The sequence below is a fragment of the Rosa rugosa genome, chromosome 4 (assembly GCF_958449725.1).
Source record: "Rosa rugosa chromosome 4, drRosRugo1.1, whole genome shotgun sequence".
Taxonomy (NCBI): Eukaryota; Viridiplantae; Streptophyta; class Magnoliopsida; order Rosales; family Rosaceae; genus Rosa; species Rosa rugosa.
Window position 1 is genome coordinate 35,368,560 of NC_084823.1, and position 16,636 is coordinate 35,385,195.

Here is a 16,636-nt window from a genome sequence, read left to right on the forward strand (position 1 = left end):
CTCTTCTCCGCCATCAACATAATTCTAGAAACTCAAACACCAACCTAGGTCGCCTCCTCCGCCGTCGCGCTGTCGTAAAGCCCTAGTCCAATCAAACCCCGATGAATTGGAAACGGCGACTCAGATCGCGGTGATTGCAATCGCATTATCATATTGGGAGGGAGGGAGGGAGGGGGAGAGAGGAAGAGAGAGATTTTGGCAAGGTTGAGTCCGATGGATAATGGTTTAGACGAGCTTGGGTAACGGGAGGGGTAGAGAGAGGGCTGTCAGTGGCAGTCTTTGTAATTATTTATATTTTCAGTGTCAGGTTGTAAAGAGGTGACCTTAATTATCATTGGGACATTTGTTGTGTCTGAATTATAATAAAGCACTTTACAATGACATCTTTTATCATTGTCCTAAATAAAAACTTATAATAAAATAATCTCAAAGGCTATTAGGGTAAATCTACAAAAACACAAAAAATATAAAATTGATGAAATAATTTCAACAGCACGGGTAATGAGCCTAGAATAATGAAAAGGAGGGAAGGAGGGAAATTCCCGCTTTGTGGCCTTAACCAAAGAAGTAGTTGAGTGAGGAGTGAGGAGAGGAAGATGAACGCGTCGCCGTCGGAATCAGAGGCCGAGGAAGCCCCCGATCTGGTGTGCCAGCTCGACAACGTCCAGGGCATGGTCGACGCCTTCACCACTGTCCGATGGAAGCGCCATCAGGTCAGTCCCACTCCCACTCCCACTCCCCAACTCAATTATTTCCTCATCTAGGGTCTTTCACCACCTTCTCTCCTTCCCTACTTCCGATTAGGACGCCGTCGTGGAGCTATCGGAGCACGGCGTCGTTTTGATTGTCGAGGAAACCGGTTGTCTCCAGGCCAAAGTGTATCTGCAGCGCGAGGTAGTTTAACTAGTTACCAGCACTGCTACGAGTTTCACTTTTTTACTTGCTGTTAAAATCGTATTGGATCTCGCCGGAAATGAATGGAATTGTGGTGATTTGTGTAGCTTTTTGTTCGTTACGAATTCAGAGGGCATGGGCGGCCCAGGTTTGGAGTGAGTTTGGGCCTCTTTGTGGATTGCTTGAACACATTTTCAGTTCCTGGGAAATCGAGTGTAATTGAGATTCAATATCCCGGTCCTGATATGCAGCTTCTTGTCAAGTACGTTCATATGCCCCATTCTTGTAATTGAATATCGCAGCTTATTCGTTTACTTCATGAGTCTAAAGTCAATTTATTCGTTTGCTTAATGTTTTTCTGAAATGGGAATTATGTGGTGAAGCAATGCTTAATTGTGATATTAGTACATTTTAATATTGATTTTTTTTTTTTTGGGGGGAAGTTGTGTTTTTGTTGATGAACCGCAGTACAACAGCAAGGGAATAGAGCTACGTGTATGCTATCTTTAGTTCTTTACATGGAGTGAATAAATTTGGTCATTACAGTGTTTCTCGTATTTGTTTGTTAGGTCTGTTGATTCATTGGAATCTTGCATTTACGCCGAGATCAGGACAAGAATCCCTGATACAGTTTCGTGGGACTACAATTTTGAACCTGCAGGGAGCACCCCGATCTCTTTTACTGTTAAGGTATGCTCATTTGGTACATGAGTAAAATTGTTATGCTGTCAATTAAAATAGTTATTAGGGTTTAGAATAGAAGATGCACCTTTCATGGGTTTGTTTTAGGCTTCAAATGTATCAATGATGCAACTGAGGCATCCCCAGAGAAGCTTCTAGTAAAAATCTGTCACTTTTAGAATCCAACATCTCCTTTTTCCATTTGGCGAACCGCCTTCTAACCCATATATGCTGGATTAAATGTTACAAAAGGAAGATTTGTGCTTGAAGGTAGAACAGGAAATGGTTTACATTAACTATTGTTGGGGTGACAAGAGTCTATATACTCTTGGAAATTTTGACTAAACCTTCTTTCCATTTTGTAAAAGCAACTTACAGTATCTTCAAATCAACTTCTAATTTCTACCACTCAACTTCTGTTAGGCACCTTATTATACATATTGGTTTACCGCCTTTATATTGCATAGCTATCATAAAGTTTGAGGTATTTCAAGGCATCTGATAGTTCAATATAATTGAAGGATTCATGTGGACATTGCGTATGCTTGTATGTCTCTGAGTCATTAGTTAAACCTTTGTTTACCAATAAGATGATGATGTATGTTTTAAGTGGATGTCAAGATCTGTGTGCTGTATTACTTGGTGTTCCTTCGGTGATCAATCTAGTGTAAGCAGAAAGGCTAATTACTGATTTTTCCCTGTTGCAAAAGTGCAAGAGTGCCACAAATAAGACGAAAATGGGAGGTCTTCTAACCATATGCAACTTATTTGGCATTAACCTTGAGAAAAAAACAATTCTTGATACTTGTGAAGGAGAGTAACATATTCACTGATGACTGAACAATGTGTGGTGGTGAAAAGTTTAGAACTTAAACATGAATGAATGTTCTTTATATATTGAATATGTTCTTGATTGATGCTAAAGTACTTTTACCTTTCTGTTGTGTTACATGGAATCTAAACCACAGTCTGCAGCACTGAAAGAAGCGATTGATGATCTTGAATGGCCTGGATCAAGCATCCAGATCAGCCTACAACCAAATCCCCCTATTGTTACCTTTAGAGGTGAAGGCCATGGAGATTTACAGGTAAAACCTGTTTCCTTCATACATGCAAGCACTTACTGTGATGAGTACAATTTTCTTAGAGTTTGTCGTGCTTGCAGATAGACTTTACATACTATGTCAATACTGATCTCTTGGTAGCATTTCAATGTGATCGTCAAGTAGCTTACAGGTATATCTGCATCACTTTTGAAAATTACATTCACTGTACATTGCATTTCCACTTTTTTCACCGTGTTGGTCTTACCTTGATATCCTTAGGTATAAATACAAGTTCCTTCGAGCAACAACTTCAAACATTCCCAGCACTGTCATTAAAGATAACAGAGGAAGCAAGTTGACCATTGGGAGAGGTGGATTGCTGAAAGTACAGCACCTAGTTTCAGTGGCAAGACCAACTACTTCACACCCGCGCATAGACTCTGCTGGATATCAACAACCAAGTCGAATTGCCTATATTGAATTCTTCGTGAAACCGGAGGAAGATGAAGCCACAATACATGATTAGATATTACTTGAATGTAGTTCGTCTAACTACTCAACATTGTAATTGCAGCAGTGAATCTCACTTTCAGTGGTTACAGATATCTTTAGTGAAACTCGTCATGCATTCGAGGAAAAAAATCAGTCTTTATCCCAGTTCACAGTGATGAAGTGGAGTTTAATTATTTTACAAATTACAAAAAGCAACCAAAAAGGATTATCCTTATGGGAATGAAGTGATGTGTTAATTATTATACAAATAACAGAGAAAAAGAAAACCCAAAAAAAGAATAGGATCGGAGGGATTGAACCCGACGTGAATCGAACACGCAACCTTCTGATCTGGAGTCAGACGCGCTACCATTGCGCCACGGATCCTCGTTGTAGCAACCTATAGATATCTAATATATATCGGACATCATCATTATAATAGTTTAGGTGGCATAAAACCCTAGTACATCCAATTCCAAAACGGTCTAAAACCCTGGGAGGGAGGAGGCAAAGTAACCGTCTTCTTCCTTAAACCCATCTCATCATCTCTTCACGTTTTCTTCACCACCCACAACCCTAATTCCTTTCATTCAAATTCTCTTCACCCTCACCTCACTTTCAATTTCAGACCCTCCTGGCTCCAATGTCGTCGGCCTTCGACCATGTGAAGGACATGCACGACGCCTCTCTCAAGCCTCGCTTCCTCCACACCCTCATCAGGGACCATCTCCCCGACGATAACCTCCCCTCCCGCACCTCACTCGACCTCTCCAACCTCGTCTACATGATCAAAACCCACAACCTCCTCTCCGAGTCCGTACAAGATCCCACGGACCAGAAGCTTATCACTCACTGGAGATCCGCCGTTGATTCCTGGGTCGACCGCTTGCTGCTGCTCGTTTCCAGTGACATGGTATGTGCACAGGACTCGAAATTTGTAGCCATTTTGTTACAGTATTACTCTACTTTGGTGTTTTTACTAGTCGAAAAGTTTCGGAATCTGGTTCTTGTTTGAATGTTAATTAATTTGCTTATATTGTCTGCTGGTTTAGCCAGATAAATGCTGGGCCGGAATTTGTTTGCTAGGAGTGACTTGTCAGGAATGCAGCTCTGATCGATTCTCGGCATCATACTCTGTTTGGTACCAGAAGCTTGTATCACCTCTTCAGGTAACCAATACATACGATCTTTCTCGAATAAATGCGAGGGAGAATGGTCTTAAGCATTTCAGTCTGTGAACTATATATCTTTCAGGCCGCACACATCTTCTGTTGCGAATCAATTTTGGAGTTTGTATTTTTGTACTACCCTAAACTGTAATTGTAGTTTGAAGGCTATTCTGCAGCTTCAGCCTTTTTTTTTCCGTACTTCTTGTTTTGACTTGTTTTGTGGTGAATGAAATTGACATATACATAAAATTTCCTTATGCCTTTTTGTTGTTGTTGTTATTGGCTAAACAGTCTCCGACAACTTCTCAATTCGTGAAGGTGGCCTCTTGTGCTTCAATGTCAGATCTCCTTACAAGGTACGTGTGAATGCTTTCCACACAGATAATATGTACTTGTTTTACAAGGCACGCAAGAAGAACATGATTAGTTTGTTTATAGTTAGATCCTAATGAAGAAAAAAAAGTGCTACTCTCTCTCTCTCTCTCTCTCTCACGCGCACACACACGAACACTCAGATAATATGTACTTGTTTTACAAGGCACGCAAGAAGAACATGATTAGTTTGTTTATAGTTAGATCCTAATGAAGAAAAAAAAGTGCTACTCTCTCTCTCTCTCTCTCTCACGCGCACACACACGAACACTCAGCCACATACTCACAATGTGTGCATCGTACATGCCTGTATCAGATTTTGAAATTGTTTTTTTTTTACTCCCTCGATTTTTCTAATGCCAGATAAAACTAATCAGCAAGGATGTTCAAATTTGTATTTTTCTAAAAAGTAAATATTGGATGGAAATCTTATATCTGAAGCATTAGTAACCTAAAAGTTTCAGTTGGAATTGCATCGGTCATCTTGTCCTTAGATATAGTGTTACTGTGTAATCTTGACAAACGATATTAGAGATAGTAATGGCACTCCTATGACGCTACTTTCCTTTGCTTTTTTAGGTTGGGTGGATTTCCACTTGTTAAGAAAGATGGAACTGCCCATGCTGGGAAACTCATTCCATCAGTTTTGAAGTTGTTAGATGATGATCACTCGGAGGTTGTTTGGGTAAGTTACTAATACACACTTTTCCTTAGTATGGAACAGCATATTTAGTGAAAGAAAGGCGTTATCGGGTTTGAAGCGCTGAGTGATTCCATCAAATATTTATTTTCTAGTGATTTTAATTTTAATTTTAATTTTTTTGCATGAAATTTTGAAATAGAGTTTCATTTGCACGCTTCTCTGTCATCATTAGTAGGCCAAGGGGTAAGTTTGGGGGGCTATGCAGGGGATCTGTTGTCTCCATTTTTATTACTTTTGTTGCAGATAGTTTGAGTGGAATGGTGGATAGAGCTAGAGGTGAATTGATTGAAGGTTCAAGACTTGGGAGGGAAAAAGTGGAAATTACAGATTTACAATTGGCATTTTCCAGACAATGCAATATTTGTTTTTTCCTCCAAAAAAATCGGAACTTGGTCAATCTTCTAAAAGTAATTGAACCTTTTTGTGTTTTTACTGGGCTGAAAACCAATTGAGAAAAAATGCTCATTAGGGTTAACACTGAAGAAGGAAGAATGGAGATGATAACAGAAATTCTAGGTTAGATGGGAGTAGTTGTCAGAAGCAAGGCAAAAGGATGCCTTGGGGTGGGAAACTTACCCTAAAGAACTAAGGCCTTACTAGGAAAGTGGTTATGGAGATATCCTCTTGAGCCAGATGCTTTGTGGCACAAAATGTTGAGGAGTAAATATGATGTTGATACAAATGGTTGCAATGCACAACCATTGTTGAGAGGTTCAAGTCGAAGCCCTTGGAGAGACAAATCTCTGCCTGTCTCCCATTGGTGTGGGATGGCAAAGCTGAAGCAGAGGTTTCATATTTTAGCGTCTCTATGGACTTCAGTTTTTGTAAATTATGGAGAACTCTTTTTTTTGCTATTTCTTCTAATTGGAGAGCTGCTGTTGTCTTGGTTTTTTTAATTTCCTTTTTCTGTTGTCTGGTTTTCCTCTGTTCTCATTTCCCCTTTTATCTTGTTATGAAAATTATTCCTATTAAAGAAAATGTTTCATGCGGTCTTGGTGTGTTACATGCAGGAAGAAGCAGTTCGATTGCTATGCATATTCATATCTTTCTTTCCAATTTCCATCAGTCGTCATTATGACAGTGTAAGTTCCTTATCCTTCTTTACAGAACCTCTGACTTCCACTACTGGTATTGCCAATATATATTACCAAATACAATTCATGTGGACATATAATAATATAATATGTTATCGCTTTTAGAGAATAAAAAATTGCAATCCCAAGTACATTTTGAAGCAACATTTGATACAAGATTTGTGTGAATCTTTGTTATGTTAGACTTAGAAATGATTTGCAATGTAATATTTTTTTTAACAGTTTGCAATGTAATTATTTCACTTGTTTGAGCTCTAGGTTCCCTTCTTAAATAACTCAATTGTCAATTTTGCTGAAGTGGAATAGAAAAGCTATGTAATTCCTGAATCCTGATTGTGAATGTATAATATACCAATAATCAATTCCAAGTGTCCCCATTTGACTTGTATTTAGCTACTGAAATTGTATTGACAATATTTTCAAATACAAATTATGATAATGATGAAGACGTTGGACCTCCAATGCAAAACCAATTGGCAATCGGTTGAGAAGTGCTTTCCAAGGCTTCACATCATTGGAACCTTAAAGATATGACCCAATACACAACTTCAAAGATGATTTCTAATTAAAGTACCAGATCCGTAAATGTTTATATATGTATATATTATAATCCCCAAGAATGTTGTTTCCTGTACAGTTGGGGACACAAGCATAAATGCAATTGTCTATATCAGAATATGCATTCATATGGAAACACCTAAATGATTATATATCTTGGTCTCTCTGGACTACTGAATACCATTTAGTGCAGTTTCTGAATGTGCATACTATAATACTTGCATGGTGGTCATTTGATGCATCTTCATGGTCGATCTGCACAAATGATCTTTTTGTAAGACTTGGTCCAGTAGAAGCTGGAAGTATATTGTACTGCTTTAGTGGCCCATCATAGGTAATGCAGGAATCTTAATAACAGTTGGCTTGACATATGTCCTCTTGCATTGTGCTAGAGGGTATAAAATGCAATATTTATTATTCTTTTTTATTTATTTATTTTTGGGAAAAGAAACGGCTTTTATTGAAAGATCAAGAAAAGCAAATTACAAGGAGTCCACATAGAAGAAAGCTAGGCAAACAGGCTAGACAGACCCTAGACTACAGCTGCAGTCCAACCTAATAAGATAGAAGATAAGCTATAGTTCCTAAATTCTCCAGAAATAGAAGCCCAAAGAGACGCCCAAAACCTAACTCTCTCCCAAAGTAATCCCACCTCTTTTTCTATAAACTTCAAAGATTCTTTTATTTCTTTCCATCAAACGACCCAGAGCACAGCTAACACCCCACAACCCCAAAGGACCTCAGCCTTTTTTTGGTTGCCAAAAGCAGAAGTTTATGGTTTAGCAAATCAACCCTTCCTACTGAATTCTCCCACAACACTCCAGCCTCCCTGAAGAGATTTTTCAACAAAGACGCATATCAGATGTAGTGTTTACATGAAGAAAGCTAGAAAATTTTATAGTACTTGAAATAATGTTGCATATCAGATCCTCTTGAGAACCCCACGGTTGTGAGATCAACACTAAATGGTTCCTTCATATGTTTTATGCAGGTTGAAGATGCTATTGCTTCAAAAATTTTGTCTGGAAAATGTAGTTTCAATATGCTGAAGGTAAACTCCTGTTTGCTTGATGTAGCTCTCTAGCATGGTAATAATGAATCAGCAACCAAATTATGATATCCCCAGTAACTTCTGTGTGGTATTCAATATCTCAGAAACTTGCTCATTGCCTGGCATTAATACCAAAATCAAAAGGAGATGAGGAAAGCTGGTCATTAATGATTCAGAAGATTTTATTGTCAATTAATCGTCATCTGAATGATGTTTTCCAGGGTTTTGAGGAAGGTAGATTGCGTTATGATATAACTTTTTGTGCTTTTGCTGTCTCGAGGTAAATTACCAAATTGCTTATTTGCTGGGATTGCAGAAACTAAACGTCATGAAGGTATTAGACTTTTGGTTCCTCCTGGGAAAGACCCCCCTCCCCCCTTGGGGGACCATACATTAACAGGAGAAGCCTCAGAAGACGCAAGAAAGAGGTCTCATAGTTCGTTGGTCTCCAGTGTCTCTGCACTGATGATATGCTGCTCTACAATGCTAACCAGTTCATACCCTGTTCAGGTTTTGTTAATTTTTGTAGCTAGCTTCTTATACCTTTTACGAATAAGCTGAATGTACTTAATTGTTTTTAATTTCTGTTGCAATTCTTCTTCTGTCTTTCATAAATTATGTAAAATCAATTTGATATTCCACAAGGACCTAATCTAATGTGTTTTCACTAGTAGGTGACCGCCCCTATTCACTCCTTATTAGCCCTTATTGAGAGAGTATTGGATGTGGATGGCTCCTTGTCACGCTCCTTGCGGCTGTTTATGACTGCCATGCAGCAAGAGTTCGTTTGTTCGGAACTTCCACGTTTGCACTCGTATAGTTTGGACCTCCTTACTGCAATCTTTAAGGGTGTCCGCAGGTAACCTACAGAGTTATGATTTGAGTGTCTATCCTTATCAAATAGTTATGCGATCATTTTGGGCCTTCGTCATGTGGGTTATCCTTACCTTTTGTGTGTTGAGGAGAGGGAGAGGAGGAGGAGGAGGAGGGTGGGGTTGGTCTTATCCGCCACTGGTGGAAGGCATGGTAGTGATATAATGCTCATATAATATTGGAATGTTTAGCTAAAACTTGTGTTGCTACGTGCAGTAAGAATTTTGCTGGGTATATTTAGGTGCTTCTTTTTTTTTTTTTTTTCTTAGGTGGCGATTATCAAACTCCATTATGTAGTTTGCACATTTCACTCCCTTATTTTATGCTTTAGTAAGTTATATGTAGAATCACAATAAAAGCAATGCAGATATACAAATTGGGAGTGCTAATCACCACCTTTTTTTTTTTTTTTTTTTAGTTTAGTGATAGTTTTTTGTATGCTTTATTGCTGAATTGGAAAGCCAGTGTGCTCTAGTATTTTGTCTGTTTTTTTCCCTCATTGTATTACTATGGGTTTCTTTATTTTCTACTTTCCTTTATCATTGTTAGGCTTGTTAGTTTTTCTGTGGACAACTTATCCCCTACTTTGTATTTTCTCTTTCTTCTAAATGCACATTTGCTGCTTATGAAAAAAAAAATCACCTTTTTTTCTCTCCCATATTTTACTAATTATAACTTTACTCTATTATTTCCAAGATGAGTCTGTACAGCTGTTGTAGGTTTTTACTTCTGAGTTATGACAAAGGAATGTTTATATGAATATATGAGCCCTTTTTGGCATTTGCCAGACATTGTGAAAAGTGTCTAGCCTGAAATTTTGAACTTCAGTGAAAGAACAAACTGTTTTTGTCTTGAGCTGTATCTTATTGTGTTTCAACAATCCTATATAATTATCTGTCTACGCACAAGCAATCCAGACAATTTATTGATCTGGCATGTGATAATGTATTTCAAGTGTACATGCTTTATGCTAGAAGCACCCACTCACTTCAATGCATTCCATGCAAAACGATGCGAGCATTCCTCTTGAAACGAGTCAGGCCATTATACCAAGAAGGATAACCTCTTGTCTCATAAGTTAATAGAAAATAGGTCAAAAGTGTACATTAATCTCACATTTTCATTTGTCAAATTTTATCTTGTCCTAGAATAATGTCTTGTTTAAGGCTTGGTTAATTTTTGATATCTATTTCTTGACTTTGATAATGAAAGACGCTTGCTTGATATGAATCTCCACTAGTGAATGATTTCAATCTGCTGAGTCACTTTTGAACTTAGGAATACTAGAGGTTGAACACTAATTCATGGTCATACCTCATCAAGGTTTATTTCATTCTAGAGTGTGTTGTTTAATAAAACAGTTGAGTAATATGGCATTTCTAATGCCTGAACTTTTGATATTGAAGGATGCTTACTTGATATGTGTCGCCACTAGTAAATAATTTATTATGTGTATGTGCTTTTGAGCTTAGGAGAGATATTTTTGTGACTTCTTAGAATGGTGATTTTCTAACCATCTTATCATCTCTTTTGCAGTCAAGTTTTACCGCATGAAGCACATATAGTGCATTTGCTTTCAGTGTACTTAAAAAGATGTGTATTGCCAGAATTGAGGGTCAAGGTCTACTCAATCACAAAGATTTTGCTGATATCCACGGGTGTCGGTATGCAGTAACTTCAGAAAGTGTATTCTTTATCAAGTTTTAGTGGGATAGAGTAAGATATTTAACTAGACCAGAAAGCCTAATCCATCTAGAGCCCAACTAATTTGTACAGCCTTATTAGTTAGTTGAGGCAAACAGCCTTGTGTGAGCCATTACCTCGTTTATAGATATTGGCTATCTTGTGTCATACATGTATAAAAAATCTATTCATTGCTGCATATTACTGAAATTGGAGCTATCTCAAAAGTCATAACACATACCTGCTAATCCAAAATTTGTAACTGAAAAGTAAAAAATAGTCTATCCAGAGAATTGGTGACTACTGGATAATCAAGGAGTGATTGTTGTATGTTAATTGATATTGTACGGTAGAGAGAGGCAAGTTCACATGTAGCTGTGTGAGATAATAAGAGAGAAGCATTGGAGTTTCATCTAGTTATGTGAGGAGATGAGTCAATTTACATCAAAACTATAAACCACCCTTTAGTCAATCTACAACAGATGTAGATCCCTTTAGACTATAAACCACCCTTCAACTGTATTATAAACCAGTGTAAGTATCTACAGGTGCAAGTCTAGATGTATTAGCTTGCTGATCATTTAAGTTGAAATGCCCTTTTAACTGTGTTATTTACATCTGATATGGCACACTGCAATCTGTCCTCTTAATATATTTGAGATGCAAATTGTTTCGGCAATTGGCATTTTCCTTTCTCTTTTACACTCAACTAGGATTACCATTAGTGTTGTTATCCTGGAAGTCACTTTTAGTTTTATTAATTGGGAGCTCTATCCTTGCCAGGAGTGGGAGTATGCCTTGCACAGGAAGTCGTGAACAGCGCTTTTGTTGATTTGAATCCCATTGTTACGGAGAATAGTAGTGCCAGCGCAAAGCCCTCAACCGAAGCATTGCTCCAAACACCACAACCTAGCAATAGAAAGAGGAAGCATGGAACTTCGATCACATCTCTCGAGGTGCATAACCCAAGTAGTTTGGAGTTGGGAACCCCCAAGAACAATACAAGATGTTCAATTTCTGTGCAAATAGCCGCACTTGAGGCATTAGAAGCTCTTCTGACTGTGGTATGTGTTCTCCACATCTTTATAGAGAATGTTGGGTGAGTGCATCTGTGTGTATGGCGTTTGTGGTTTTTTTTTTTTTTTTTTCTGAAAGTCCCTTGTGGTATTTAATAGAAGGAAATTCTATGGAAGGCCTGATATACCATGACAACAACCAAATATTGAATACAATATTTTATTTAATTTGTACAGGCTGAGGATTACAATTCCTTTTTCAAAATTGTTCCCACAAAACATTAATGAATCCATGCACATTTCTAGGTAACTTGATTATTATTCTATAGGATATTAGAATATTTGGATTTAATGCCATAAATGCTTAGCTTGAAACCCTGAGGAAAAGGTTGTCTTCAGCTTGATTTTGGGATATTACATTCTTCCGTACCAATGAATCAGATTTTCTGGAAATCATCTGACACACGTACCTCCTTCTGTTCAACCTTGTTGATTACCACATCGAAACTTTGAATTGATTTAAATCCAAAATGCCGTGACAGTGTTGATGCCATTAGTTTTGGGTGGAAACTTCTTTAAAAAAATCTCAATTTCTTATCATGTGGTCCTCGAATCTGACTGTATGCAACTCTGTAATCTTTATTTCCTTTGGCTAAAAGGTTTGTTATAAGTGGCCAGATATTTGTCTTATTTGCTGTCCAGAATCCAAATATAACAAGGGCTTAGTCCTTCAAAGATCATGTATCTTAAGGATCAATTTGGCTTCTGGGTCATTCTTTTTGGATTCATAAGGATTACATTATGAGTGACAATATATTTATTTCTTTCAACAGGATGGTGTATTTAAATCTGAAGGATGGCGATCAGATGTTGATCTTCTTCTAATAAACATAGCTACAAATTCCTTGAAAGGGGGACTTGCTAGTGAGAACACAAGCATTTATCAGCCAAATGAACCTACTGATGTTTGGGGTGATATACAGCTTGCAGCTCTGCGTGCACTTTTGGCGTCTTTCTTGTCTTCATCTCGTGTCCGTCCCCCTTACTTAGCTCAGGGTGTTGATCTTTTCCGTAGAGGTAATTCCTTTAAGAATATGTACTCTCATTCTTTCTTTTGATTATCTCGTGGATTTATCTGTAACAAACAAATAAGCATGTATGGCAAAAGGAGGGAAGTAAAAAAAAATATATAAAAAGGGGGAAGCAAAAAGAGGGTATTACCTTGGGAGAGAACTTGGATCGATAGTGGTGCACTCTTAACTCTTCACCATTATTTATAATCTACTTGGTAGATTGCTCTTCCATGCCTATTGACAATCTAAACAGCATGGAAGAAGCAATACAACTCTGAATAAAGGAAATAGCCAAATAGGCATTAATATATATTCAAAATGTTTTTTGTGTCGGTATAAGTTAGTAGCTATTTCTTAATGAATCACAACTTTATTTTTTATGCTTGTACTTATATTTTTTTAATTGATGTAACAAATGAACGTGGTTTTGCAGGCAAGCTTGAAAGTGGTACCAAACTCGCTGAATTTTGTGCTCATGCTCTCTTAGTCTTAGAGGTGCTTATACATCCCAGGGCCCTCCCACTGGCAGATTTCTCCAATACGACTAGCATTGATGAAAGAGTTCACCACAAATACCCAGGAAATATCTACTCTGGTAGTCTAAAGCACAGAACCTCACATTCAACTGACATGCAGGGAACGGTGCATGATGCTCCTAATTTATATCACGATGAACTGTACTCAAGCTGGATTGAAACCAGTAAAGAAATGGTAGCACCCGGGAATGACCTAGGCAAGACCATGCAGATTGGAGAACCATCCAAAATTGCAGCAGTTCATGGCAATCAAATTATTTCAGCAGATGCTTCACTTAGCAAAGAAAATGAAGCCAGAAGGGAAAAGGAGATTGTAGCAGCGACCATTGACTATGTGAAGATTAGAGGAAATGGAGATGACAGTATGGTCGAACCTCTTCCTGAAGACATGGAAATGGAGCAATATCAAGGAGTTACCAATATGGTCGCAGATCCTGAGAACAGCAAGGGATTTGCATATGGGATAACTAATGATTCGGATACAGACTCAATTCCTGATATTGTGGACGTCGGTCCAGATTCTGATTCTGAATGATGCTGATACCAAAATTACAGTTATGTTCGGTCTATTTTGTTGAAATTTTTAGTCATAATTCCTACCCTACTTTACCATCTTTTACCTATTTAAAGAAAAAAAAAATTATCTTCTCACACACTTGGAATACGTACACCAGTTAAAGTTCGTTGATTTACCAATATGTACAAAAAGAATGCTAAGAAATTAAAGAACAGGACTGCATTAATTGCTTTTGCTCTACGACTATTCTCTGCAGTTTTTTTTGTTGACCAAGCCAACTGGACTGTTTTTGAAGGGACTGTATTAATGAACTGTGCCGACAAGTGAATATTAATCTCATATATATAATTTAAAGACTGAAATTACAGTCCCTTAAAAACATATCTCTTAAATAAGCAGTTCTAATGTTCTTGATAATCTTAAATAAACAATTCTATGTTGATGAGTTCTTTTATGCGCATCTTGCTATAAGGAAAGCACTCTTTGTCGATTCAAACTTCAAAGCTGATTCAAATTTACAGAAGTAATCGATTCATAGAGTACTAAGAACTGAACGCATGGATATAAGGTGCAGCTGGATGGGGTCACTTTGGTCCTTTGGGGTGATGATTTAGTCCTGGATGGGAGTCTACCTACCTCCCAAGTCGATTGAGATTAAAGGGGAAGCTCGATAGCCTGGTTAAGCTTAGTCATTCGTTCGATACTTTATCGATATCAAGACCCAATTATTGCTGAATTTGGTCAATCGGACTTGGGCAGCTGCCAATCAATATGCTGATGGACTCAGTGACATATCAGTTTTTCTTCTTTCAAGCGATTGTTTAGTTAGTTGCTGTTTTCTTATAGTAATTTTAGTCCCTTCGGGATGCTGTGATTGTGTAAACTTAATTGCAGTTTATTGTACTGACAAAAATATTAAAAAAAAAAAAAAAAACTTGAGTAAGCCAAACTATTTGAGACCTATGTATAGTTAGAATTCATTCCAAGATCCAATCCTAACAAAGTAAGATTATTAGGATATGAATTTTAGATTAAATACTGTTATTTGTTTCCTATTTAGGAGACTAATTAGCTATAGATTAAAAGATGGCTACAATAATGGTTGGCCGTTAGGGTTGTGACTTAGTGGAAAAAGCTGAAAAGAAAAGAAAAGAAAGGTCGCTGGGAGTAAGACACTTCTCTTCTTGTTCATACTCTTAGTTTTAGGATTCTTTTTCCACTTTTTTTAACAATGTGATAAAATTCTCTCCATACGTACCTTAATTCTTGGAACTATCATATTTTCTTTTTCTTTTGTTCTCTCTGAGCTTGTCTTAGAACGGCAGCTATATATATGTTTGATTTTGATTTTGATTTTGTTAGGGTTTTGATGATCAGACATGGTTCCGGGACTGATTTCGTTTCGAGAAGAAGAAGAGCTTTCAGGGACTTCCAAGATGATCAATAAGACAACAGAAGGAGGTATCCGAAAACTTACCAGAGGTGACTACTTCACATATCTAAAGGCAGTAAGGGACGTACTTGAAGACGAAGAGAAAATCTACCACGACTTCACTCAACTCCTGAAAGACTATAGTACCCAAAGACTTGATCTTGAAAGTGTGATAGATATGGTGAAAAATTTATTTGAAGGGCATCCAGATTTACTAATGGGTTTCAATACCTTCTTGCCAAAGGGATATGAAATCACCATCACACCAACCACTCCTGATTTCGTATCCGAAGAAGCTCTCACTTTTGTGAAAAGGGTAAAGGCACGATTTCAAGATGAATATCATGTTTATCTATCTTTTATTGAAATCTTAAAAGGTGAAAACAAGTCCAGAATTTTCCCAAAGGTTGCAGCACTTTTCCGAGATCACCCAGACTTGATTGATGAATTCACTCACTTTCTTCCAAGTGAACCTTCCTGTTCTATTGACCTCTCTAACTGTGAGACTTGCACTCCAAGTTACCATGTTTTGCCAGAGGATTACCCGATTCCTGCTGCTACCCGAAGAACATTGCTTGATTCTCAAGTACTGAATGATCGAGTCTGCATCACTCCTTCAGCTGCTTCCTGTTCAAGAGGAATACACAAAAGCCGATGTGAGCAGAGCCTATTTCAGTGTGAAAATGACATGTTCGAACTTGATATGTTGTTAAGTTCTGTGAATTCAACGATAGGGAGTGTGGAACAGCTAATACAGAAGATTGAAAACAATAGTATTAGTGCATCAATTTGTCTTGAAGATCACTTGACGGTTCTCAATCTGAGGTGCATTGAGAGATTGTATGGTAAACAAGGGCTTGAAGTGGTGGATCTGTTGAGGGAAAATGCTGATGCGGCTCTGCCTGTTATATTAGTCCGACTGAAGCAAAAGCAAGAAGAGTGGGAACAATGTCGCTCGGATTTTAGTCAAGTTTGGGCTCAAGTATATGCCAAGAACCTTAACAATCAAGCTAATCATGATGTTTAATGTCCAGAGTTCATAAGCAAACTTTTCAATTTAAACCATTATTATCTTCAATAGTCAATAGTCATTAGTCATTACATTCTTTATTTTTTGAATACAACATAGTTTAGGGCATAGCCTTGGCTTGATAAGGGGTTAATTTTCTGTCACTTTGTAATCTGTATCCAATAATGTAGTCCTGAAATCATTTTTTGGAGACCTGTCGACTAAGATCACCAACACAGTTATCATTCATATACTTGTCTAAGAGCTACATCATTTCTTCTCCAACTGCTACTAGGGGTATGCTTTGAATTTACACCCATACAACTTCATACAACTGAATTGAAATTGCATGCTTAAACTCGCAATTCACCTCGAATCATATGGAGCGAGCTAGAAGAGGGGCTTTTCATCTGTGGCAGTGACAACATGAAGCACAG

The 16,636-nt window shown here is 37.7% G+C and overlaps 3 protein-coding genes and 1 non-coding gene across 5 annotated transcripts; 3 read left to right on the forward strand and 1 right to left on the reverse strand.

Annotated features, from left to right (window-relative positions):
* The first annotated feature begins 527 nt into the window (after positions 1–527).
* LOC133745652 (uncharacterized) lies at positions 528–3,278 on the forward strand. The gene is made up of 7 exons (XM_062173759.1): positions 528–713; positions 805–894; positions 1,002–1,156; positions 1,464–1,584; positions 2,544–2,663; positions 2,741–2,811; positions 2,901–3,278. The coding sequence occupies exons 1-7, from the start codon at positions 597–599 to the stop codon at positions 3,145–3,147; spliced, it is 921 nt and encodes a 306-aa protein (XP_062029743.1). The 5' UTR covers positions 528–596; the 3' UTR covers positions 3,148–3,278.
* A 150-nt stretch (positions 3,279–3,428) lies between these two features.
* TRNAW-CCA (transfer RNA tryptophan (anticodon CCA)) lies at positions 3,429–3,500 on the reverse strand. Its single transcript has one exon. It is a non-coding gene; the product is annotated as a tRNA-Trp (tRNA).
* An 85-nt stretch (positions 3,501–3,585) lies between these two features.
* LOC133746570 (uncharacterized) lies at positions 3,586–13,998 on the forward strand. 2 transcript variants are annotated; one of them, XM_062174738.1, is made up of 13 exons: positions 3,586–4,026; positions 4,166–4,282; positions 4,574–4,638; positions 5,234–5,339; positions 6,368–6,439; positions 8,001–8,060; positions 8,165–8,294; positions 8,377–8,570; positions 8,735–8,919; positions 10,470–10,597; positions 11,400–11,680; positions 12,466–12,709; positions 13,139–13,998. In XM_062174738.1, exons 1-13 carry the CDS (start codon positions 3,757–3,759, stop codon positions 13,774–13,776), a joined length of 2,490 nt encoding a protein of 829 aa, XP_062030722.1. In that variant the 5' UTR covers positions 3,586–3,756; the 3' UTR covers positions 13,777–13,998. The 2 variants fall into 2 exon arrangements, with proteins under 2 accessions (XP_062030722.1, XP_062030723.1); XM_062174739.1 differs by having other exon boundaries at positions 3,887–4,026; positions 4,170–4,282.
* Positions 13,999–14,956: 958 nt separating this feature from the next.
* LOC133744720 (paired amphipathic helix protein Sin3-like 4) lies at positions 14,957–16,217 on the forward strand. Its single transcript, XM_062172782.1, has one exon. The coding sequence runs from the start codon at positions 15,138–15,140 to the stop codon at positions 16,215–16,217; it is 1,080 nt and encodes a 359-aa protein (XP_062028766.1). The 5' UTR covers positions 14,957–15,137.
* Positions 16,218–16,636: the final 419 nt, after the last annotated feature.

Coding starts and splice junctions, on each gene's coding strand:
- LOC133745652 (XM_062173759.1), top strand. CDS start 597: ATGAACGCGTCGCCGTCGGAATCAGAGGCCGAGGAAGCCCCCGATCTG. Junction 895..1,001: donor AAGTGTATCTGCAGCGCGAG/GTAGTTTAACTA, acceptor TGATTTGTGTAG/CTTTTTGTTCGTTACGAATT. Junction 1,585..2,543: donor CGATCTCTTTTACTGTTAAG/GTATGCTCATTT, acceptor TCTAAACCACAG/TCTGCAGCACTGAAAGAAGC.
- LOC133746570 (XM_062174738.1), top strand. CDS start 3,757: ATGTCGTCGGCCTTCGACCATGTGAAGGACATGCACGACGCCTCTCTC. Junction 4,027..4,165: donor TGCTCGTTTCCAGTGACATG/GTATGTGCACAG, acceptor CTGCTGGTTTAG/CCAGATAAATGCTGGGCCGG. Junction 4,639..5,233: donor ATGTCAGATCTCCTTACAAG/GTACGTGTGAAT, acceptor TTGCTTTTTTAG/GTTGGGTGGATTTCCACTTG.
- LOC133744720 (XM_062172782.1), top strand. CDS start 15,138: ATGGTTCCGGGACTGATTTCGTTTCGAGAAGAAGAAGAGCTTTCAGGG.